The sequence below is a fragment of the Canis lupus genome, chromosome 21 (genome assembly GCF_003254725.2).
Source record: "Canis lupus dingo isolate Sandy chromosome 21, ASM325472v2, whole genome shotgun sequence".
Classification (NCBI taxonomy): Eukaryota; Metazoa; Chordata; class Mammalia; order Carnivora; family Canidae; genus Canis; species Canis lupus.
Genome location: NC_064263.1, coordinates 20,345,464 through 20,370,078, shown reverse-complemented (window position 1 = coordinate 20,370,078; position 24,615 = coordinate 20,345,464). Strand labels below are relative to the sequence as shown.

General features: G+C 45.7%; 1 protein-coding gene and 1 pseudogene across 3 annotated transcripts in view; one reads left to right on the top strand and one right to left on the bottom strand.

The window, feature by feature from the left end:
* Window positions 1-24,615, bottom strand: part of TENM4 (teneurin transmembrane protein 4) — a 2,722,049-nt gene that overhangs the window by 79,879 nt on the left and 2,617,555 nt on the right. For all 3 annotated transcript variants that reach the window (XM_049099077.1, XM_049099079.1, XM_049099078.1), the window contains one exon: window positions 17,263-17,479. In XM_049099077.1, the coding sequence (XP_048955034.1) occupies window positions 17,263-17,479 (217 nt within the window). The remainder of the gene's footprint in view (window positions 1-17,262; window positions 17,480-24,615) is intronic.
* Window positions 1,387-3,209, top strand: LOC118351748 (tigger transposable element-derived protein 1-like; annotated as a pseudogene).

Here is a 24,615-nt window from a genome sequence, read left to right as displayed (position 1 = left end):
TTTATTTGTGAGAGGCAAAGACATAGGCAGAGGGAGAAGCAGGCTCCCTGCAGGGAGTCCGTTGGGTTACTCGATCCTAGGACCCTGGGATCACGACCTGAGCTGAAGGCAGACCCTCAACCGCTGAGCCACCCAGGCGTCCCAAGCTTTTTAGTTAATCAACTGAAAACAGCCATTGAAACTGATATTCAGGAGAATGGCATAGTCACTTGGGATCTAGGTGGCAAAAATTTACTTTAGCTTTTCTCTGATTTGAAGTACTGGCTACTCTGTGCCACTCTTGTTTTTATTCAAATCACTCTTTTGCATTACATACTTTAAATAGATGTATATGCCTGACTTACACGGATCCTGAAATTGTTTTCTGCTAACTCATGCTGAGTGACTGGGGATCTTTCCAGCATCTACTAGACTTTATTCAACATCTTCTAAGAATTTGGGCCCACATGAGAAGCCCCACTCCACAGCCTGTTAAACTACCCCCAGCAAGGGAGTTCCTGTCAAAGCCTGACCCTGTTCCCCCCTGTAGCCTTCAAGACCTTCCTTCCATCCTGGCCACACCAGCTATTCTGCTATCTTCTCTTTTGGCTCTCCACCTCAGTGAACTGCCTCAGTTTCCTTAGCTTTTCTAGCCTGACATCTTTCACCTATACACATATTCTTGGAACCTCACTGGTCGTGACATGTTAGAAGAGACCTTCCTTTCTAAACTTTCTGACTTCTCATTGTGGAGGTGAGAAAATAAAATCTCAACGGGGAATGGACTTACCAATTCTTGCAAGTCATTGGAAAGCCAAGATTCAAATTAAGGACCTGTCATTTACTATCCATGAAAACTCGGGAAAGTCATTTCACCTCTCGAACTACTTACTCTCAGACACAGATTCACATCTAAGTTATCGAGAACCTCAATTTGTTTGAGCTGCCTTAAAAATCAAAGTTAACATCACCAGAGCAGGGTTCTTAAAGCTCTTTCTGATTATACACCTTTTCTGTAAACATGTTTGAGCACGCTCTCTGGATGTACTTATATTTTTAAATAAGCTATACACATGTGCTGCCATCATTAGCTAATACTGGAAAGAATATTAGGCATTTGGTGCAAGATTTAATGGATAGAATGCATACAGGCATACTCGGTTTTATTGTGCTTCACAGAGATACTGCAGTTTTACAAACTGAAGGTTTTGTAATACCAGGTGGCAACCTGGTATCAAGCAGGTCTCCATTTTTCTAACAGCATTTGTTTACTTCAAGTCTTTGTGTCACATTTTGGTGATTCTTGCAACATTTCAAACTTTTTCATTATTATTATATTTGTTATGATGATCTGTGATCAGTGAACTTTGATATTACTATTTTAATTGTTTTGGGGCCCGACGAACCATGCCCATGTAAGACAGTGAACTTAATTGATAAATGTTGTGTGTGTTCTGACCGGTCCACTAACTGTTCCCTTGTCTCTTTCCCTTTTCTCAGGCTTCCCTGTTCGCCGAGACACGACAATATTGAAATGAGGCCAATTAATAACCTTACAATAGCTCCTAAGCGTTCCTGCACTTTGAATCAAAAGCTAGAAATGATTAAACTCAGTGAGGAAGGCATGTCACGAAAGCTGAGGTGGGCTGAAAGTTAGGCCTCTTGCAACAGTGAGCCAAGTTGTAAATGCAAAGGAAAAGTTCTTGAAGGAAATTAAAAGTGCTACTCCAGTGAACACAGGAATGATAAGAAAGCACAACAGCCTTATTGCTGGTATAGAGAAAGCCTGAGTGGTCTGGATAGAAGATCAAACCGGCCACAACATTACCTCAAATCAAATGTTGACCCTAACTCTCTTCAATTCTGTAAAGTCTGAGAGAAGGTGAGGAAGCTGTAAAAGAAAATTGTGAAGACAGCAGAGCCTGGTTCATTAGATTTAGGGAAAGAAGCCATGTCCAGAACATGAAAATACAAAGTGAAGCAGCAAGTGCTAATGTAGAAGCTGCAGCAAGTTATCCAGAAGATCTAGCTGAGATACATCATGATGGTGGCTTCACTCAGCAACAGATTTTCAGTATAGGCGAAACAGCCTTCTATGGGAAGAAGATGCCATCTAGGACTTCCATAGCTAGAGAGGAGAAGTCAATGCCATGCTTCAAATCTTCGAAGGACAGACTGACTCTCGTGTTAGGGGCTAATACAGCTGGTGACTTGAAGTTGAAGCCAGGGCTCACTTACCATTCTGAGAATCCTAGGGCCCTTAAGAATTATGCTAAATCTACTGTGTCTGTGCTCTATGAATGGAACAACAAAGTCTGGAAGACAGCACATCTGTTTACAACATGGTTTAATGAATATTTTAAACCCTCTATTGAGACCCACTGCTCAGAAAAACAAATTCCTTTCAAAATATTACTGCTCATTGACAGTGCACCTGGTCACCCAAGAGCTCTGATAGAGAGGGACGAGATGGATGTTGTTTTCACACTTGCTAATACAACACCCATCCTGCAGCCCATGGATCGAGGAGTCATTTTGACTTTCAAGTCTCATTATTTGAGAAATACGTTTCATAAAGCTAAATGGCTGCTATAGATAGCAATTCCTCTCATGGGTGTGAACAAAGTAAATTGAGAAACTTCTGAAAAGGATTCATTGTTCTAGATGCCAGGAAGAACGTTTGTGATTTATGTGAAGAGGCCAAAATATCAACATCAACAGGGGTTTGTAAGAAGTGGATTCCAACCCTCATGGATGATTGAGAGGGGTTCAAGACCTCAGTGGAGGCAGTAACCTGCAGATGTGGTAGAAACAGCAAGATAACTAGAATTACAAGTGGAGCCTGAAGATGTGATTGAACTGCCACAATCTTATGATAAAACTTGAGCCGATGAGGAGTGGCTTCTCATGGATGAGCAAAGAAAGTAGTTTCTTGAGATGGAATCTACTACTGGTGAAGATGCTGTGAAGATGGTTGTAATGACACAAAGGATTTAGAGTATTACTTAAACTTAGTTGATAAAGCAGTGGCAGGTTTGAAATGATTGACTCCAATTTTGAAAGAAGTTCTATTGTAGATTATAATATGCTTATCAAACAGCATCACATGTTACAGAGAAATCATTCATGAAAGGAAGAGTCAATCAATGCGGCAAACTTCATCGTTGTCTTATTTTAATAAACTGCCACAGCCACCCCATCAGTCAGCAGCCATCAACATTGAGGTATGACCTTTGACCAGCAAAAAATTATGATTCACTAAAAGCCCCAATGGTGGTCAGCACTCTTTAGCAATAAAGTATTTTTAAATTAAGGCATGTACATCGTTTTCCAGACATAATTATACTGCACACTTAAGAGTCTGCAATGTAATGTAAACATAATAACTTACATGCAGGGGAAACTAAAAAATTCCCTTGATTTCCTTTAGTGTAATATTTGCTTTTATTGCAGTGGTCTGGAACTGAACTTGAGTATCTCTGAGGTATGCCTGTATTTCAGATAGATAATGTTGAATCTTTGTTGTTTTTTTTTTTAATGTTGAATCTTTGGATTAACTTTTTAAAATTCTTGAAAAGTTTGAATCTTGATTACCTTTTTGTTGCAGCTGACAAAAACGATCATCACTGGTTTTAACCTCATAGTAGAGTTAAGGAAGAATCTGTACTAGGACCAGCTCTGCCAGTTTTGTTTGTTGGTTTGTTTGCTTGGACTCGCATTGTCTTCGATCTATAGCTACTTAACAAGAATCTTTTTATGGCACTGAACCATTTTATATCTAAGTTTAGTTAAAACTAGATTTAACACACAGATACACACAGACACAGACACACACACACACACAAACACAGTGCAGTCATGTTGTAATACACTAGAATAAACCAGTAAAGGCCCACTGTTTCTCTAAGAGAAACTTGTTAACAACTAACATTGGGATCAAGAGAACTGATTGAAAACCTAGTGTTCATAAACCACATCTTCTTTATCCATTCATCTTTCGTTGGACACCGAGGCTCCTTCCACAGTTTGGCTATAGTGGCCATTGCTGCTAGAAACATCGGGGTGCAGGTGTGGTTTATGTATACAATGGAATATTACTCAGCTATTAGAAATGACAAATACCCACCATTTGCTTCAACGTGGATGGAACTGGAGGGTATTATGCTGAGTGAAGTAAGTCAGTCGGAGAAGGACAAACATTATATGTTCTCATTCATTTGGGGAATATAAATAATAGTGAAAGGGAAAATAAGGGAAGGGAGAAGAAATGTGTGGGAAATATCAGAAAGGGAGACAGAACGTAAAGACTGCTAACTCTGGGAAACGAACTAGGGGTGGAAGAAGGGGAGGAGGGCGGGGGGTGGGAGTGAATGGGTGACGGGCACTGGGTATTATTCTGTATGTTAGTAAATTGAACACCAATTAAAAAAAAAAAAAAAAAAAAAAAAAGAAAACCTAGTGTTCCACAGGAGTGAAACATTTGTTCCATTTTTTTAAGATCAAAAGTGAATATAGATAGATGCCCTAATACTTTCTCCCTGTACCTCAGGGGCCACATTGAACACCCACCTTGGGACCACTCTACTGCACTAGATTTATAATGGTGTGTCTTGTGATTTCTTTTCATGAAATAATCTTGACTATGCTCCATATTATTATATTCAAAAGTCAACTTCTAGTTGTGCTTCATTCTTCTTGACTTATTTCAAAGCTCTTATGTTTTTTCAACGACCTGAGGCCAAAACCAACAGAATTTGGTCTCATTGCTTAACTTTTAATGTTCCTGACTTATTGGAGGGCAGGGAGTTGGACCAGATCTTCTCTTGAGGCACTTTGCAAATCTAAGAGCTCCCCAACTGTCCAAACTTTATCACTATTTTTGTACCGTATCGTCAGGGACTCTGTGCTATGTAAGTCATTTTCTGCAGTACCTTGCGACAGCAAAGGCAAAGTCCAAACTCTTCAGCTTGGAATATAAGACCCATCAGGATCTGGCCCCTGCTGGCTTCTGCAGGCTACATCCCATTTTTCCATTCTCATATCCCGTGTTGCTGCCATGTTAAGTCACTTCTCATATCCTTGTCTTGGCATGCATTTCCATGCGTCTCTGCCTTTGTAAATGCTAGTTTGTCTGCTTCAAATGTTTTCTCATTCCTACTAACCTCTCCTTTAGGGCTTGTCTTTCAACAAAGCTCTTTTTTATTTCCTTGGTACAAAGAAGTCACTCCCTCCTTTGATGAACACAGCACAATACACATATCCCACTAAAGTGTCATATTAGATAAAACATCTCTTCTAGATTATAAGTTCTTTGAGGGTAACAACCATGTTCTTTCTACCTTTGTAACTCCAGTGCTCAGCACAGGACTAGGTCCATAGGATGCATTCAGTAAATGTTGAGGAAAGAAATCAATGAGTAGTAAAGAAATAAACGAATGGAAGAAAATGATGAAAAAAATATAGTTATTTCAATTTGCCCAAAGTAAAAAAAAAAATAGATAAATATGGGTTGAAGGAAGAGAAACATGAACAGAGGCCTAGTAAATGAGAATAGGGATCAATAATTAGAACTTTAATTGAGCACCTACTATGTACTATAAACAGTGCTGGGGAGTAGGAAGATATTTATTCATCCATTTTCTTATTTACTTATGGAAACTATGGGAGGACAGTGCCTGTAGTTTCTGTTTTATTTGCTATTGTATTCTAAGCAGTTAAATAACTAACAATAAGTGAGACACAATCCCTCTGTCTGAGTAGCTCACATTCTGGAATGAATATGATTTGGCTTTTTATAAATCTTTGTGTCTAAAAGTAAAACTAGTATGGGATAAAGAGGGAAGCTGCCTTTCAAGTCATGCCACGATGACATACAAACATTCCTACAGTTACAACCAAGCTCCAGGCTCTAGCCATGTACCCTGACTTTTCCTCTTTCTGCTGGAATTGGGTTCAGTTTAGACATTACTAGAGGCTTCAAGATCACTTGCTGGGTATATGGAATAAACATCACAGGGAAGTATTCCAGTTCTTTCAGAAAAAGCTTTTCGTCTCAGACTATTTTGTATATGTCTGAGGGAGAGAGAAGGAAAAAATCTAAAATCTTCTTCAAATTAACAGAAGTTTAATTTTTAAGCTAGAAGGGTCCTGGGGTGATTGAATCCAACCCCCTCATTTACAGGTGAGGGATGTGATCTCTGGAGCCGGGTGGGGATCCCCTCTATCACACGTCAAGGCTAGAGCACTGACTTTGTGGGATGAATCACAGGTCTGCTATGATACCCTGACACCACCTGGGGGCATCTAGTGACAAGATGGCTCAACAACTACTAGCGTCTCCTGGGTTCTCAGGCTATACTTGGCTGTAGAGCTTAGAAGCCGCCATTCTGTGACCTCCTAGCTTCATGCGGCTGTTGAGTCTTTCTGATACTCAGGGAGCATGAGCTCCCAGGCAGTAGCTCAGATCACCCAAGCCTGTGGGCAACCTGGCTGCTGAATGCTGATGCTCTGGGCTGACCATGTCCCACAGGAACTCTGGAATATTTTCTGCTGGCTGACAAAGGTGCACATAAGAACAGAGCCCTTGGCTATTCATAACACTATATGTAAGAGAAATGAATCCACTGGTTGTAGCAAAGGAGAAACAGGAGTGGTTGGCTAGTAGACACTATTTTGGAGGAACAAGGTCCTGCCTGGGACGTGACTTGGAAACACAAGGGACATGGACATGGAAAGTTGTGCAACATGCCCAGATAGGCCGCTCTCTGTGCTATGTAGCCAGAGGCTTGCTTCTAAGGAGAATTCTCAGGTTTGTGCTGTTAAAAAAACTTGAGGCAGCTCTGCTAAAGTGTGACTTCAGATGGAGTCTCTCAGTGTACAAGCCCATTCTGAGACTGCATGTCCTGTCTTCCTGTCAGAGCACAGGATGGGTTCTGCTTTCACTGGGAAAAGGGAGACTTCTCTTCCTTCGCCCAGAAAGGGGGCCCAAGAATGGACCAAGATCAGAGCCACTTCCTGAGCTGGGGACAATGCTGGGCAGAGACACAGAAAGGGGCCTGCAGCAAGTCCACTCAGCAGGCTGAGTGTGAGATGTGGAGCAATAGGCAGGTAGTGTTAAAGGCAAAAGTCATACTAGGGGCAGGGCAGAGGGTCTGACAGGGGCACAGCCATGATGAAGTGGCTCCCCTGGGCAGCTGGATGTGGACGTCCATATGTTAGCAGGTAATAATGCTCAGGTTGCTGAGCAGAGCAGGGATGGAGCTCCAGAACCACAAGTGGCAGGGGTGAGAGCCTGGCAAGAGAAGGCAAGGCTTGAGTCCTTGGGTGGCAGGAGGACAAAGTTGCTTACCTTAGGAACTGAGGCACAGAAAGTGAGGTTGGGATTCTGGGACAAGGTAGAAATCCATTTGGCAGAGCCGGCAAGCCACTGGTCAGACAGCAGAGCAGTTGAAGGACAGAAGACTGAGCAGCTAGGGCTGCTCTAAGCCTTCTCTTCAGATTGGGGTTCATTCTAGAAGCCTGCAGGTTGGACCCACAGGGCCCTGTAGGGGTAGGAGGAGGAGGTAGAGGCAGGAGAGGCACGTAGGCACATCTCTTTCTTTTGCTGGGACACTGTCCAGGGGTAGCATCTCTCCACATCATAGCCCCTCTCCATGGGGTCACTTAAAGCCAACTCTTGACGCTTCCAGGATCAGACTGGCTAGACTCACTGCACAGGTGTTTAGTAAGGCCTGACCCTGAGCACTCCACTGAGGCTAGTACTAGTAATGTGATGCTTGGCTTTCCAGTATTTTCACTTCTTACTGCTTGAAATTTATCAGGGTTGGGTGAGTCCCTGATTTAGAAGCCCTGGAATTACTGCTTGAGAGAGCCCTCACTCAGGACCCCATGTTCTCCAGGGCTTAGGAGAGTCCTGTTACTACTTTGCTAAGCCAAGAGCTTTCTCTGACCTCGAAGTTCCCTCTTCTACCACAAAGAGCTGATGGTCTCAAGGTCCATTCACCTCCGCCCATCATGGTGCTGGGGCATCAGCATCAATTCTGTAACGGCACTAATGCTTCTGGCTAAGATTCTCGTTTTTCTCCCAGTTCTCGTAGTGGCACTGAAAACCATAAAAATATTAATGTCCTTGCTAACTCACTATAATGCTGACTCTTGCTATGAGTGACAAGGGCCACTAACACTTATTGAATGCGTACTGCCCTGACACATAAGCATTTTACATCTCATTTAATCCTCAGACATCCCCATGAGGTATGGATTATTATCCTCAAATGGCAGATGGAAAAAGTGAGGCAGAGAGTGAGACTTGTCCAAGATCACAACAGCAAGCAGGGGAGCTAGGATGCAAGCCTGGGCTCCCCGCCTCCGAGGCTGGTGCTCTAAAGCACTAAAGATCTACTGCACATTAGCTTTACATCACATCAGACAGAATTAGATAGAAAGTCAGGACCAGTTAGGGTCGTGGAGTTGTAGCAGCATCATGCTGTACAGGTTTCCAAACTGGAGCTGTGGAGATGGCCATATAAAGGACCAAGCCGGTAACGGGGGCTTGGCACATGGGCTCTAGGGATGATTGGCTTGGCTTCAAATGATGGCTCCGCTGGGGCACATGGATGGTTCTGTCTGTCTGACTCCATTTCAGCTCAGGTCCTGCTCTCGGGGCAGTGGGACCAAGCCCTGCTCTGGGGCTCTGTGCTCAGTGGGGAGTCTGTTTCTCTTTCTCTTTCTCTCTCTCCCTCTGCCCCTCCCCCTGCTCATGCATTCTCTCTCTCTAAAATAAACAAATCTTTAAAAAATATTAAAAAAAAAAAAACCCTGCTGGCTCTGTCACTTACAAGCCCTGTCACTTTGCCAGATTACTCAAGTTCCCTGTGCCTCAATTTCCCATTTGTAAAAGAAGGGTGATGAAGTCCCTAGGTCATATGGTTTAGGGGGAGACGTAGAGGTGTTACTACTTATGAAACTCACAAAGCTTTTCCAACAGTGCTGACACGTGGAACATCGTTGGTAAGTGGCAGGTGCTATTACTGAATGTGTGCTACATGCCAGCCATCAGGCTTTCAGGTATTTTATCTCATTTAATCTTCCAAACAGCCTGCACGGTGGGAGTTGGTAGCCTCACCTTACAGATGAGGACGTGGAGCCCCACTCACCCAAGGTCATCTGCTCTCACTTGCCCAAGGACCTGAACACAGGCCCTCTCCCCGTAGGCCCTGAGTGGTTCCCGATTCGGCACAGCATCCTCGCTAATGCTTCCTGTGATGGGCAGCTAGGAACAAGCTCAAGCTACCAAGCAAACAGAGATCGTAATTTGGTTTTGAAATCAATAAAGGGATGATCAAGTGGCAGAGGAGGAGTTGTTAGCTGCTCATCAGGATGATGTGAGAAGTTGCTGGCTGCATCCTGAATTAAATTTACCTAGTTGCTTTATCATCATAAACATTCATTTCAATGTGGGGAGGGATTTTTAAAAAACCAACATGAATAATATATAATGGCTGACATTTTGGAGGAAGTAGGAACTTTACCTTCTTCCATCTTCCGTCAGGGTAATTTATCATTGTCTTTCTCCCTGCCCCCTTTTCTTAAACTGATGGGGTAGCCTGTCAGCTCAGCTTGTTCTGAAACGCAGGAGTATAATTCAATAATAAATTCACTCAGAGGCCAGCTGTCAGGAAGCTGATGTTTATTTGAGCTCCATTAGATGGTCTCTATTGCTCAGCCTCTCTGAGGGCTACTGAGGGCCGTGGAAGGCCTGGGGCCAGGGGATGAGGGTGGGGTGGCCCACAAATGCCTTTCTGTAACTGCTTTGCCACTGATACCTGCATATGGCTTTCATATCTGCAGTGTGCTGCTAAAAGACTACAGTGCATACATGACCTTTTTTCCCTCCTTTCCATTATTTTTTTCCCCTTGGAAACCCTTGCTTTCAAAATTCCTGGAAACTTTGTGTCTTTATAAAGGATCTAAAGGAAATTCTGAAGACTTTCATGGTATCAACATTATTTCATTTCTCTTTATAGTCAGTTTTAAGTCCTAACTGAGATGAAAGACTGATCTGGTTAGTGAGCAGGCAAGGGCTGGGTCTTTCTCGGTCCCTGCCCCAAGCCACCTGTTTGGCTGCATAGTCCCCTGTGTTTTTCCTTCTCCTGCACTCCCCCTCTGCACACCAGGATCACACACCCTAAACTTCCTAAGGTCATCTTGATTGCAAATGTTAGAGCATGGCTCTTGACTTTTGATCTGGAAAACAATATCACTGCAATTATGCTCCAACCACATTAAAATTCTCTCAATTCTCTGATTATCCTGGAATGTCATGCCAGTTCCTCAGTCTAAAATGCATTTTTAAGTCTTGTTTAACTGACACCAACACTCAGCAACGGAGCTTACTCAGCGTGGGCGCAGGCGCACACATACAACCAACCATGTTTCATGCAACACACATCCTTCTCACGGAGTTGCGGATACTTTGCATTCCATTGCACCCCATTTCATTTAAATTTACTTCTTTTTAAAAAATAGTTTCGACTTGCTACATTGATTGCATGATGCACTAATGGGTTGTTGTGACCAGAAGTGGGATAAACAATGTTTTAATGGCCCACTATCCTCACTGAAATCTTTGTCTCAGGCCAAAGGCCACGTCCCGCCCGAAGTCTTCACTCAGTAGTCCATCTGTTGGTTTGCTTGTTCATTTTCAAAACCAGACATATACTGTTTCCTACTCTGGGACAGGCCTGTGCTGGGTGCTGGAGACACAAAGATGTGCCAGAGGCAGCCCCTGAGGTCTGCAGTGGGAGTGATGGCCATGCTTTTGAACTCTTGGGACACTTTGTCTCTTCCCCTCCTCAGACACTCAGCACTGGATGATTGGTTGACTTGTGTGGCTTGGTCTGTGCCAACCTCTCTGCTTTGCACTAAGGGTTCAATTACTAACAAAGATTGGGACACACAAAGGGCCCTCGAGGTAAGGGGGCACAGATGCCTAGCTTCTCGCAGGCCTTGCACAGAGCAGTATTTACCAAATGGAGCTTGTGTGGTGTGGCAGCTCTGTCCCCCTCGGAGATGGCCCAGTCTTCCCCTCCCTATAGGATCTGACTCTCTCCACAGCATATGATCCTCTGCCTCCTTTGGGATGAATCCTCTGGTCACCATCCCCCTCCTTTTCTTAAAGTCCCCCGACTCCTCAAGTCTTTTCTCTTTGGGCTCAGTGTGTCCCATCAGCTGACTTTCACAGCAATCTGTCCACACTCAACTTTCTTGCCTGAGTGAGTTGATCAGCTATTAGGCTTACGGGCTCCAGAAAGACTTGACAACATCACATTTCTCTCACCCATACGGTGTCCTCAAACATACTCTGAATGGATATTCAAATAACTTGGGGGTGGTTCTTTTGTCAGAACCTCTTCCTAAGATCAGCTAACCTGTCTGGCACTGGCAAGTCTACAACTCTGCTGAATATGTCTGTCTGTCCTACGTCCAGCCTGTCCTTCCCAAGAGAAGAGGTGCAACCAAAATTGTATCATAGGGACAGAGCTGGCTTGAATGTTCTCTGAGGAGGAAATGTCTCATGTTTCCCTCTCTTTCCCAACTCTCTGGTCCCAAGCTTCATAGTCTGGGTCCTGTCATGTGTCCTCCTTTAATGGATGGTCATTGCCATCTGTGGGGGGATCCTTCTGGCACCTACAGACCTGAGCAGCCCCTTCTATCTCACTCAGAGGGTGCCATACATTATGTCTTCCCCATGACTTCAGGTGAGGAACAGGCGTTCCACTGAGCAGATGGGGCCTAGGCCTCCAGGCTGGGAAAGAAAGACGGTATTCAAGCCACCTAACCTGGTGATGGTGGATCTCCTGCTTGCTCTGTCCCCTCCTACTTTAGACCTGTGTTAGATCAGCAGACGTCATTCATATCTCTGTCGCTTATGTGGAGTTGAGGACAGCAGGAGCAGAATGTCAGACAGAGCTACTGTATTCACTGAACCTGTATGAAACACCTGCTCTGGGTCAGGCATCGGGCTGGGTACTGGGGATACAGATGAGCCATACAGGGTGCCCCAGGGAGGCCTTCTTTACTCCAAGTCCTTCTGGCAGTCCTGCTTCAGTTTGGAGTGAAGCTCTGTGCTTTCCTCCAAGGAGTCCAGCCCAGCCTAGAGCCTATTATGCCTGGTTGGGCCCTCACGTGCTGAAGTGCTGCTGCTCATCCTTCTCCGAGGGACACCCCTGCTCCAGGACCTCTGGTGCCAGCTGGGGTGCTGCACAGAAGCGCAAGGAACTCCCCATATAACTCCTGGTGTCCTCTGTGGATCTGAAGAACCTCCTGCTTCTTCATCTCAGACATGGGGTCAGGTCTCTGAAGAAAGATGTTCCGGGGAGAGCCCTGGGCACCAAAGACTGGCTTGCTTGCCTCCCTCACAGAGGGGCGCTCCAGTCAGCCCACACTGGGTTTGAGATCTTGTCCCTCCCGTGGTGCCAGCATGCTCACATGTGAGTCTCACTGAGTCAGACCCAGAGCTGGGGGCCTTCGGCATGAAGCACTGGCACCTCTGGGGCTGCCTGTCCTCACTGGGCTCAGGAATGCTGCTGGATCTCTGGATGCCAGCTTGCATCATGAAGCCCATCAAATGGACTCCTATGCAGACTCTATAAGCTGTGCCACAGCATATAGGGTGCAGGAGAATGGGTGGTTTCTGTCAGGCACAGGCCTTGTTACTGCTCCACACAGTCATCAAGTTGGGTCTGGCTGCCCATCAGAAACCCCACTCTCTGGAGGAGTGCCACTGGATTCCTCCCTAAAAGGAACCCAGGCTGGCAGCTGGCTGGCTGGTGGATGCTGCTTTTTCCTTTCTCCAGATAGGAATTCAATGGGCAAACCTTGTTCCTCTCTTGGTGGCTGCTGGACTTCCCTGGAGGATAGGTTACTATTAAGTTGCACTTCCAATTAAAAAAGAGTTAGAAGCTCTTTATAACAATATCACCATTACCATCACCACCACCTCCATCATCATCATCTTCTCCATCATCATCATCATCATCATCATCATCATCATCAAAGAATTAGCAAGCATTTTTTTGTGTGGTCAGAATGAGGTGATAACTTTATGTACTTTGTTTTTTTTTTTTTTTCCATTTAATTCTCATGGCAACTCTGCAAAGTAGACATTATTACCTGCTCTTACAGGTGAGGAAATTGGAGCTCAGAGAGGTTAAGGAACTTTCCTAAAGTCATACAGATAGAAAGTGGATGCAGAAGATTTTGAATCAAGTTGCCTGAGATGAATGGATAAAGAAGATGTGGTATACAATGGAATACTACTCAGCCATCAAAAAAAGAAATCTTGCCATTTGCAATGACATGGATGGAACTACAGTGTATTATGCTAAGCAAAATAAGTCAGCCAGAGAAAGACAAATACCATATGATCTCACTCTTAAGTGGAATTTACTAAACAAAACAGAGGGATCATAAGGAAGGGAGGGAAAAAAAAACAAGATGAAATTAGAAAAGGAGACAAACTGTAAGAGACTCTTAATCATAGGAAACAAACAAGGTCGCTGGAAGTGGGGTGGGTGGAGGGATGGGGTAACTGGGTGATGGACATTAAGGAGGGCACGTGATGGAATGAGCACTGGGTATTACATAAGACTAATGAATCACTGACCTCTACCTCTGAAACCAATAATACATTGTATGATAATTTATTAAATAAAATAAAATGAATCCAGTTGTCTGATTCTAAAACTTGTGTTATTTTCAGCAGGCCATGGTGCTGCCATAAAAGCTACCATTTACTGACCACTTGGTGCCACCTAAGTACCAAGCCTTGTGCTAGGTGCTTGATTTCAGTTAATCCATTCAATGACATTCATGAAATAGTCACCATTCCTGCCTATTGGTACCTGGAGGCCCACACAGAAAGATTAAATCATTTCCTCAGAGGCCACACAGAGCTGGTGTGAGGGAAAGCCAAGAATCAAACCCTGGACACTTCCCATGAAGCCACTTTCCTTCGAAGGAAGGAAGGCAACAACCCAAACTTGGTAACGGATTCTACTTTATCCCAACTATGCAAATAAGCACTGGTTTGCAGACCCAGATCAAGATAACAAAGTCCCCATGGATTGTCCAATGAGAAAAGCATTTGATGGCTCATGTTTCCAGGTTTCTGGTCACTTGGGCTTGTTTTACATAAAAATCTGTGTGGGGATACTTAGTAGTGATAGACAGCCATTTCCTCTGAATCTTGATGAGTGAGGAACAGGGACATAATGATTCGGGTGCATATGAGGTAAAAGGAATTTTTTACTGTAACATTTAGAAGCTTCTATTATCCATTTATTTGTAGAGTGAATGCCATATTCCAGGCCCTGCCCTCAGTGTGATAGGTTTGGAAAGACGAATGGTCTCTGCTTTCAAAGCATCTGTAGTTTAACCCAAGTTGACAGATACATAAACAATGATCTGGGAGCCAACTTCTCCTCCTGGCTCTGCTACTCATCTGTAATATGATTTTTAGCAGATGATTTAACCTCCCTGGACTCTGAATCCTCAGTATAAAATTAAGTAAAATAGATAATGTATCCATTCATCCTTCTTCTTCCATTCCTCCCTCCTACCTACCTGCCTTCCTTCTTTCCCTCCATTTCTTCATTGTTTAAGGCAATATGTATGCATATTTGTTTTGAGCATCTACTAAGGGCTAAAATGAGTAAGATGTGGTCCTCTCCTGGAGGAATCAGTTTAGAAGGTTGACAGAGCCACATATCCAGTAGTGACAGAGCCAGGATCGCAAATACAAGTTGGCCTGACTCCGAGGCCTACACTCTTCCCCTCCATGGAGAGGTCCATTTCTCCCAGTACAAGTTTCTGAAATTGCCTCCTTATGCAAGTCAGGCCTGCTGGAGAAACAGTACCAAAACCCCTGTGTGGGTCCTATCGTGATCTGAGGCATGCAAGCAGCAGGCTCAGTGGGTCACCAGATGTGCAGGGGATGTGGTCTCTGCTGGCACTGATCAGAATGGCACAGTAAAAGCACTCCTTAGGCAGAACAGCCACCGGCAGCCAACCAGCTGCAGCCCTCATCAGATCCTATAATGGGTCCAGTAAAGAAAAGCTGGGCAAGGAATATTCCCCTTGGTGGGAATAATACTCATATCTCCAGTTGGTTACAAGAATGCATGGGCCACGAGCACACATACAAAGTCACACAATTGAATAGAAGAACAGGAAGCTTCCTACCCAGAGATGAAAGCAGCAATTCTGACCAAGATAAATGAACAGGTTTTTCCTCTCTAGTTCTGCTCCTGGCTCTGCCACTTGACTAGCCTGTGAATTGGGGAAGGTCATTTAAGCTCTGAGGTTCTCAAGGTAAGTTGAAAGATCTGGATTACAATGCACTTTTTTCCTCTAAGAAGGTCAAAGTTTGAAGGCTCTTGCCCACTCCTGTTAGGCCCCTCCTGCTGGGCTCAGAGCACTGCCCTGAGGGGAGGGCTCCCTGTGGGGAGGGCTGGGGCAGCAGGAGGCATGTGCCCTGGACTCCACAGTCCTGCGGTGTGAAGCCCAGGACCCAGGCTCCATCTTGTCCCAACAGTGAGGCATCCTCCCTGGATTCCCAGTTGTGCTCTGGAGATGACAACACTGTCTCCCAGGGTGGCTCCCTGTGATTTCTTCTCGGGTCCCTGTTCTTCCTCCCTCACACATTCTCCTTGAGCAAACTGCTGGGTGCTCCTCCCTGTCTGTTGATGGCTCCCAAATCAACACCTCTAATCTCTGTGTGAGCTTAGAGAATTGCTTATGAACTACAAGATCTCTTGGGTGCTTCCTACCGCCTGGCTGCGGTGTGTCCCTGCCCTTACTGTGCAGGGTGGAGGTCATCACCTTGCTCCCAAGTGCTGCTGCTCTCAGGTCCCCAATCTGATGAAGGCAATGCCATCTCCCAAGGCATCTGAGTGAGAGACTCTCCTGCATTCTTCAGGCCCAAATGATGACTAAGCCCTGCCAATCTCCTCCTTTAAACAGAACTTGAGGATGGCTTTCACCCTTCCCACCCATCGCCATCGCCATTGCCATCGCCACAACTCTGCTGTCCTCGCAGGGCAAGAACTCTCTGCTACAGAAGTCATGGACACAGAAGGGACACAGTCTGTAACTACTCAGCTGAACTGTGCTGATTTATAGAGAAAGCTCTGCATATAAGAGGCATCACTACACTGGAAGACATTCAAAAGAAATCATAAGTCGGGCGCCGGGGTGGCTCAGTGGTTGAGTGTCTGCCTTTGGCTCAGGTTATGATCCCAGGGTCCTGGGATTGAGTCCTGCACGGGGCTCCTTGCTGGGAGCCTGCTTTTCCCTCTGCCTGTGTCTCTGCCTCTCTCTATATCTCTCATGAATAAATAAATAAAATCTCAAAAAAAATCATTATAAGTAGCTCCTTCTTGGATATTATGTCTAGTTCGCAGAGCCTGGTCTGGGGAGCAGAGAAAAGAGGGTTGCCTTTTGCTGGCTCCTGTCCCCTGTCAGGCCCTAGTCTTTGCACAACCTGCTCCTTCTCCCTGGAACACCATCCCTTCCCTGGCAGAGCAAACCATTTCTAATCTTTAAGACTGTTCTTAAGTCATGGTTTCCTCCTATCCAGGAGCACCTCTTGGACATTCCCGGGGGATGGTTCTGGGTGCACAGTTCTGGTCTACCACACTGGTCTCTTTTTCATCCTCTTAGTGGACTGAGTGACCAATGACAGGGACTGTGTCCTGTTCAGTCTGTGATTCCAACACAGGACCTGGCACAGAATGGACCTCAGTGAAAAACTGTCGAATGTGTGACAGATACACCTGTGCACTGGTGAAAGAATGCCCAGGAAGGTGGCCTGGAGTGCCAGCAGATGTGCCCCACCCCACACTGTCTTCTGGACATCAGCTCTGAGGGTAAACAGTGTTAAAGTGTTTCCGCTCATCTGGAGACCGCAGAATCAGTAATATCTGACTGCAAAGAGGGTATTGATCCAAGATTCCCCTCAGACCTTTGATTTCTCACTCTCTCCATCTATCACCCAGCGGGAACAACAAAACTTTGCTCATTAAAATTCCAAATGCCTGGGATAGCAGTTTTCTAAGTGTGAGTACCCGAGGCTGCCTCTCTGCCTCCTGTGACATTCCATCAAGAGCCTTCGATGCCTGCCCTTCTGGCTTCCTCCCACTCACGCCCCCTGAAATGTGGCCCTAGAGGTGATTCCGTTCTCCTGCAGAGAGCATGGCTGGAGCTGGGGCCCAGCGGACTCACCCTCCGTCAAAGGGGTTCTCCCCGGGAATGATGTGTGTGCTGTCCTTGCCCACGAGGAACTTGATGCGGTCGTAGAAGGAGTGCAGGTTCTGCTGGGACACAGGGGCCTGTGTCTCCTGGATGATGTCCAGAGGGTCGGGGGAGCCCAGGCACAGCGGGTTGACATGACAGAGGGGCTGGAGGCAGCAGTCAGGGTCCATGCAGTCCATCAAGCCATCTGCAGGGGTGACAGAGCACGAAGTTCATATCAGTACGTTCCACCAGCCGTGTTTGTCCGCAATGCCTTTGTTCACTTCTCTATTTTCCACTCACTGAAAAACTCTATTAAGAACCTGACATAAGCCACGGCCTTTGCTGGGAGATCCAGGTGCTTCAGATCTGCTGCCAACCCACTGGTCTAGTAGGAGAGATGGACAAGCAAGTGTACAGAGTGATAGCAGTTTTTTTCTGAGAGTTTGTGGAAATTATATGAGGGCCCAGGGATGGGAGAGCATATTGAATGTCTGAGCTGCTAAACTCAACTCAGAAAAGTGAGGGGCGAGTGGAAGAAGAGACTGTCAATGCTGGTAGGAGCAGAAGTGCCGGGAACGTGGGCCAGCGTAGGGGGTTTGCATCTCACCCTCCTGGAAGGTTTAAAGCAGGGGTGACATCATCTGATCTGAATTATTGAAAGAACCTCCCTTGTTGCCAGGATGGGGGACTGAAGCTGGCCCAAAGTGGAAGCTGGGGACCCCACAATGGCGAGGGCATTTGTGAGGTTGCACGGGGCATAAATAATGGTTGCTGAGATCAGAGCAGGAAGAGAAATAGGAACGTTTAAGGGTTAAGAACAATAAGAGCTGGTGACTGACTGGCTCTAGGGGCGAGGAAGAGGCCCCATGACTGCCAGCATCGCTGCCAGCTGCCATGTCCATACAGGAAGACCCAGCTCTGCTTTCTGTGAGATGGGGTCTCTGATTGCCATGCCACTAGCAGGGAATTCTCTTTACCTCATGGATGAATTTTTTTCAGGACTGAAAATTATAGGACTGCTTCCAGCTTCCCAAAGTACAAAGAAAGAAATTCCATCAGACCATAGATTTTTGGTTGCGTGAGGGCTTTTACAGGCACCCAATAGCATAGCTTAAAATGGATAACAAACCCAGGGATTAGAGGATACTGCCTCACGTGGGGAAAGGAAGAGCCCAGGATCACAATCTGTGCTTTGTTGGCAGAGAAAAGTCTAAGGACACCTGTTCCTCTGGGTTCAAATTCTGCCTTTCTTGCTTATAAGCTGTGTGACTTTGGGCAAGCCTTCCCACCATCCTGAAGACCTATATCCTGTTCTGGTCACCTCTGCTGTATCCCCAGCACTTAGTACAAGTGTTTAAAACATGACCATTAAGTAAATACATGGATGAGAATTGAATGAATTAACAAATGAGACAGATGATGAAACCAAATGACCGTCCATAAAAGCCAGAAAACCACTATCTTCATTCGATTTAATTCAACAGTGTGAGCATCATGAAGCTCAGATTGAAGTTCAGGTCCCAGACCTGGCCCTAAGAATGTCCCTGGACGAATGCCTGCATTTACCCTCCGAGCCCCAGGCTCCTCATCATTGACGTACTTCCCTCACTTCTGTCTCCCTGGGTTTATAATACAGATGCTGCCACCAGAGCACTGCACATGCACTGGCTAGATTCGGTGCCCCATCCACTGCAGGCAGCACCCTCAAGCCCCTTAGCCCTAGCCTCAGAGGTGTTGTGGCCTCAGGTAAGCTACTTGACCTCCCTGAAATCCAGTTTTCTTCTTAGATAAATCAGGGACAAAAATCCTTCATCTTTCTCGCCCACTTCGGCATGGTAGTCAAGACTTTATGGCTTCCTTGAGGGCAGCAGAGCAGAAATAGCCTGGATTCTGGAACCCAGATTGGGGTCAAATCTTGGATCTGAAACTTACTACAGTGTGACCTTGGGCAAGTCACTTAAACTCTCTTGCCTCCATTTCCCACATGTCTTACAAGGGGATTATAAAAGTGTCACATAAATGTTACATAAATACAAAACCTATGTCCTCAAATCCAGCAGAGTAAGGGACACATAGTAAGTACTTACTAAGGGGTAGTTCCCCTTCCTGAGTCTACATACAGCTTCCTTCCAAAGTGAAGGACCATTGGTGCTTTGTCTGCTCACCTCCTGGATTCATCTTAAGATGTGGAGGAAAGGCATCCTCTGACCAGCACTGTCCTGGGTCCTAGCTTGTGGCTCCTGTCCCAGCTCCCAGATACACCCACTCGCCGCCTAGCCAAGCACCTGTCTTCTGCTGCGGATGGCAGGCTCCATCACACATTCTCGTGCTGCCCCTGTCAGACATTGCTTAAACACATAATTACAGCCCAGGCTGTGGGTTATTTGCATTCTGCTATTGATGTTAGCATGACAGATTCAGCAGCCGCATCCATAACTCTGCAGAAATGCTCCATTATTCAATCCCAGTGAGCAGGGACGTTGACCATTAAATCAGCTAGCACAATTGAAGGGCTGTGAAAAGTCATGGCTAATTTGAAATTTTATTAGCTATTGCCTGCTCTTGTTTACCACCGAAGCAGACCCTGGAAGCCAGTCTTTTACCTCTTTATAAACACTCTGCTCTGTGGCATCTTGGAAGAACTGCTTCCTGTTCTCTAGTCCTGGGGGGGAGGTTAGCCAGGAATTATTGTTATTATTAATGATATTATGTTAAACAATGATGATGATGATGATCACAGGCATCGTGCTAAATGTTTGACAAGGAATGCTTTCAAGAAGTGTGTCGTTGAATCTTCCCAGCTCTGTGAAGCCACTGTTGTCACCATTACCCTCATTTTATTAAAAACAAACAAAACACTATTAATTTGTGTGTGTGTGTGTGTGTGTGAGAGAGAGAGAGAGAGAGAGAGAGAGAGAGATCTATCTCAGACTCCCCGCTGAGCAAAGAGCCCGATACAGGGCTCTATGATCTCATGATCCTGAGACCATGACCTGAGCCAAAATTAAGAGTCAGATGCTCAACCGACTGAGCTGCCCAGCCATGTCACCACCTTCATTTTAGAGAGAAGAACCAGAGGCTCAAAGTGGCGGAGTAACTTGGTCAAATTCCTGTAGTGAGAGAAGGTGCAGACTTGGAATCTGAGCCCAGTTCTTTCTGAAGTATAAAAGGTTCTCTAAGTCCTGAAGAGACCTTTGGGAACTATTTCTTAAGTGGAAAACATGAATTTATGAGTTTTGCTGAAATACCACTCTTCGGTGCCCTTCCGGCTCCTTGGGTGACCTCCATCACAGCACTCATTCCCCCTCCCCACACTCTAATTTTGATTTTCTTTGTCTCCTTCCCCAGACATTGAGTTCCTGGAGATGAGGGCTGTGGGACTCATTCCAGTATCCCTGTGCCTCTTGCTCTAGCTTCTGGCTTTATCTTTGCTTCTGGAATCAGACTTCCCCACATTCCTGTTTTCTTTCCTTTTTAAAAACAAGAAAGGCAATAAATTTTTAAAAAGAAATTGTTGTTTCTTGTGATCAGAGGCCTTTTGTGATCTAATTGGCCATTCTACTGGAAATGAAAGTCTCAGTAAGGGCTCTGAGCTTCAACTTGGCTCATCTGTAAAAGGCACAATCAGACGTACCTCACAGGTAGGCTGGGGGATTAGGTGAGATCATGGATATGGAGCACTTGGCATGATAACCAGCACGTAAGTATGTGCTTGGTAAATAAGAGCCCCTGTCAGCTCCTTGGCTGGGTGCTTCCCTTGGACAGGTATCCTCACAATGGACCTGCCTTGGCTCCCTCCCATCGCACATTCCAGGGCTGCCCTTTCTGGATGTAGTTTGGCTTTGAAGAACTGAATTAGATGAAGATGGCTGGAAAGACACAGTTGTCAGTTATGGAAGTGGCGACTCAGGGGACTTGAAGATTGGGGTTCTCTGAAATGGAGCCACATCCCACAAGCAGGGTTCTCATGAGAGACCCAGGACTGGAATGGCTCACCAGTATGCTTCACAGGACAGTGACAATGCCAGGTCAAGGGTTCCGTCTGCCTATGCCTTTCTGGGTAGACACTCCCTAATCCTTCACTCAGCAAATATTTGCAAAGTAGTAAATGTGAGCTAAACCTTTGCTAATAGAGATGATCATTGTCAAATGAAGCACCTATTTCAAAAACAAGTAGCGCCCACAAAATTCTTATCAAGGGTTCAGTTTACAAGACAAGCTTTTGTGCAAACCCTTCTATTTTCAAATGCAGCATATGGCAGCCCGATAAGGGCATGTGGCTGTCCTGCAGTAAGAGAGACTCTTCTACACTTTTGTTTTCTTAGCCATAGATGACAGATTTTAGAAGACTCTGGTTAAGAGAAAAAAAGTATGCTTTGAGGACAGACAATCAAATTTTGGGATGGACCACAAATGCATCAATGTATAGTTTTCATGATTGTCTGGTGGGGCTAGTTTGGAAACATTTACATTTTCCAAGGATTTCATATCTTACTTAATTGTATATTCCACACAAGCTGGCTGACTTACCAATTGTCCATATTTTATTTCTATGCTATTATACCTTTATTACGGCAAATAGTGCCTGCCCTGCTGGTGGGTGTCAGGTAACCTTGAGGACCAGGGAATGGGGGACAAGAGAGAAAAACATCCAGGCTAGGAGCCTGAAGAGCCATCTGCTTCCCTGGCTCTGTCACTTTCTCGCCATGAGACCTGGGGCACATGCCTTCCTATGTCTGAGACCTCATTTATTCACATGCACCCAGGAGAATGTGCCCTGCCAGTCTCTTAGGATCGCTGACAGCTTCCTGGGTTGTGCAGAGTAAGTGAGTCCTTCAGTGAGGTTCTGGTGTCCCCCTAGTGCCCGTGGCTGTTCCCTGGAATACGCCCTGCAGACAGGTGACATGGCACAGGAATGGCTGAGGTCTGCCATTAGTCACTATCCTGAGTAGCTTTCTGTTCATTTTGTGATCTTAACAGCTGCCAGTGAGTGGTGGGACCCTGGGTGACTCATCTCTGTATCTGATGTTGGTGGCCCTCTCGGTCAGACAGCCCCCAGGGCTACCCTGCCTGGGGGCTACCCTGCCCCGGGGCCACCTCCTGGCCTTACTGTGGCTCGGGCCCATCTCTCCTGGTGGCCAGCTGGTTGAAACCCCTTCAGAGTGAAAGGTGGGCCCCAGGGTCCCACAGAAGGCTCAGCTAGCCTTCTCGTCTTTACAAATGAGGACGCTGGGGCTTGGGTTAAGTGACTTTACTCAATGTCACCCGGCTTGTGAAGTGAGGCAAAGTTCGGAACTTGGTATCTTACTTTTCTTCAAATCCAGCTGTTGGGACCATCCATCCCACAGTCTACATCTTTCTCTGTCAATACTTTGGACATTCTAGTTCCTCCACTGGGTTAGGAATGGACTGGTTTATTTTTCTACCCCAAATGCAGAGCACAGTGCCCTGCACACGGTGAGCATCTCATTTGTTGAACGAATGAACAAAGGAAAGAATGATTATTTGAGGACCCCGAGGCAAACAGCTCAGTCACTTAGGCGGGGCCATGGGGTGGGGTGGAGGCCAGTCCCCCCCTAGGAGGAGCTCATTTCTCTCCTTAGAAAACAGGCACGGGGACAGGCTCGTCCCTTCGGTGTCCATCATGTGGACAGATAGGGAGAAGACAGTCACGCCTCTGCAGGATTCAGCCCTTGGCTCAGCCAGAGACAAGACAGTTCTGGGAAAGAAGGAAGAGATGGGGCTGTGGAAGCCAGAAGGTGGGAACCCAGTTTGGGCTATGGTATTGTCTGGAAGACAGAATGCTTCAGTGGGGGCTGGAGGGTGGACAGGAGCAAGCCGAAAGAACAGAGATGGGAGCAGGTCTGGCAAATTCAAGGGGAAATTCTTCGTGTTGTAGTTGTCTGCATGCTCCTTACGCTCACGGCCCCGTAGACAGCATATAGCAAGTCCATCTATTTCTCCGTGGGCTTAGCTGCTGCCCCTGCTCCACAGCCCAGCAGCCAACCTCATCTCACTCACGCCCATAGTGTGGCCACAGAACGGCTTATGGCAGGCGGTGAACAGCATCCAGGGAGGCCCTGGGGATGGGGGTGGAATGTCCCTCCCCCTCTCTACACATCTGGGAGAAGTTTTTGTCATTTGCTATAATAAACTCTGTGCCTTCTTTGAAAAGGCTTGCAAAATCTCTATCTGCCCCTTGCAACACAGGATTTTTAAAGGTCAATTTCTCTCTTGTCTCTTATCACAAGAAACGTGGTTTAGAGAAAGTGGGAAGGGTGACTGAATTCTATGGCTTTACGTGAGCTCTCCACTCCAGCAAAGGGAGATGGGGAGGAGGAGGGAGGGCAGACAGCTTTGTTCTCTGCTTTCCAGAAATTTCTCCTTCCAGATGGCATCTACCAATGATCCGTACTGCAATCCACGATCGTTTTTAATGGGATCAACAGCACCTGAAAAGAGGATCGCACCTTGAAGCTGCTTACAAATTCTTCATCCAAAGGGGTCTGGTTGTTTTAAGATTCCAGGGGATTTCATATTCTGGCTTCTTTTTTTTTTTTTTTAAGACCCATTCCATTCTAATCCTAGCTCTCTTGCTGATCCATCGTGTGATGTTGGGGAAACGACTCCAGCACACCGAACCTCAGTTTCCCTGCATGGAAATGTCTGCCTTGCAGGTCTGTTGTGAAGGGCTGGACATCGCGTCCACAGAATGTCCAGCACAGAGCCTGGCTCTGGGGAATGCTCTCTAACCTATGGCTCTTACTTTCCTTTATGTAAACTTGAATTATTTTCCTTCCAGCAATGAGCATGGAACAGTTTGGTATATGAATTTTAATCAAGAGATGAAAAAGATTCTAATTGTAAGTGAAATAACTAGAGTATAAAATTTCATAGAAAGTGTAATTCCAATTCTTAAAAATAATTATTTCTATATGGGTATATATATATTTTTTATAATAAATATCATGCTTTTGTGCATACAGGTAGAAAGGCACAGGAGAATGAGAACTGACATTTGCAGGTGGGGGACTAAAACTTAGAAAAGTTGAAGAGCCCACTCAGGGACATGCAGTCGGCAAACAAGAGAGCTGAGGTTTAAATCCCGGCTGTCTGGGTATAGATCCTGTACTTTTAATCGCTGTCCTGTGTTGCCTCTCAGGCACTTTGAATGCACCTGCAATCCTCACAGCGACCCTGCAAGGCAGGCATTATTATTCTCATTCCTTAGCCATTTTGTATCTTTGGGACCCAGTTTCACCATTTCAGAATGGGTATGAAATGAACATGTCCCATCAGAAGGTCCCTGCAACAGATGAGAAGACTCATGGGATAGCACTT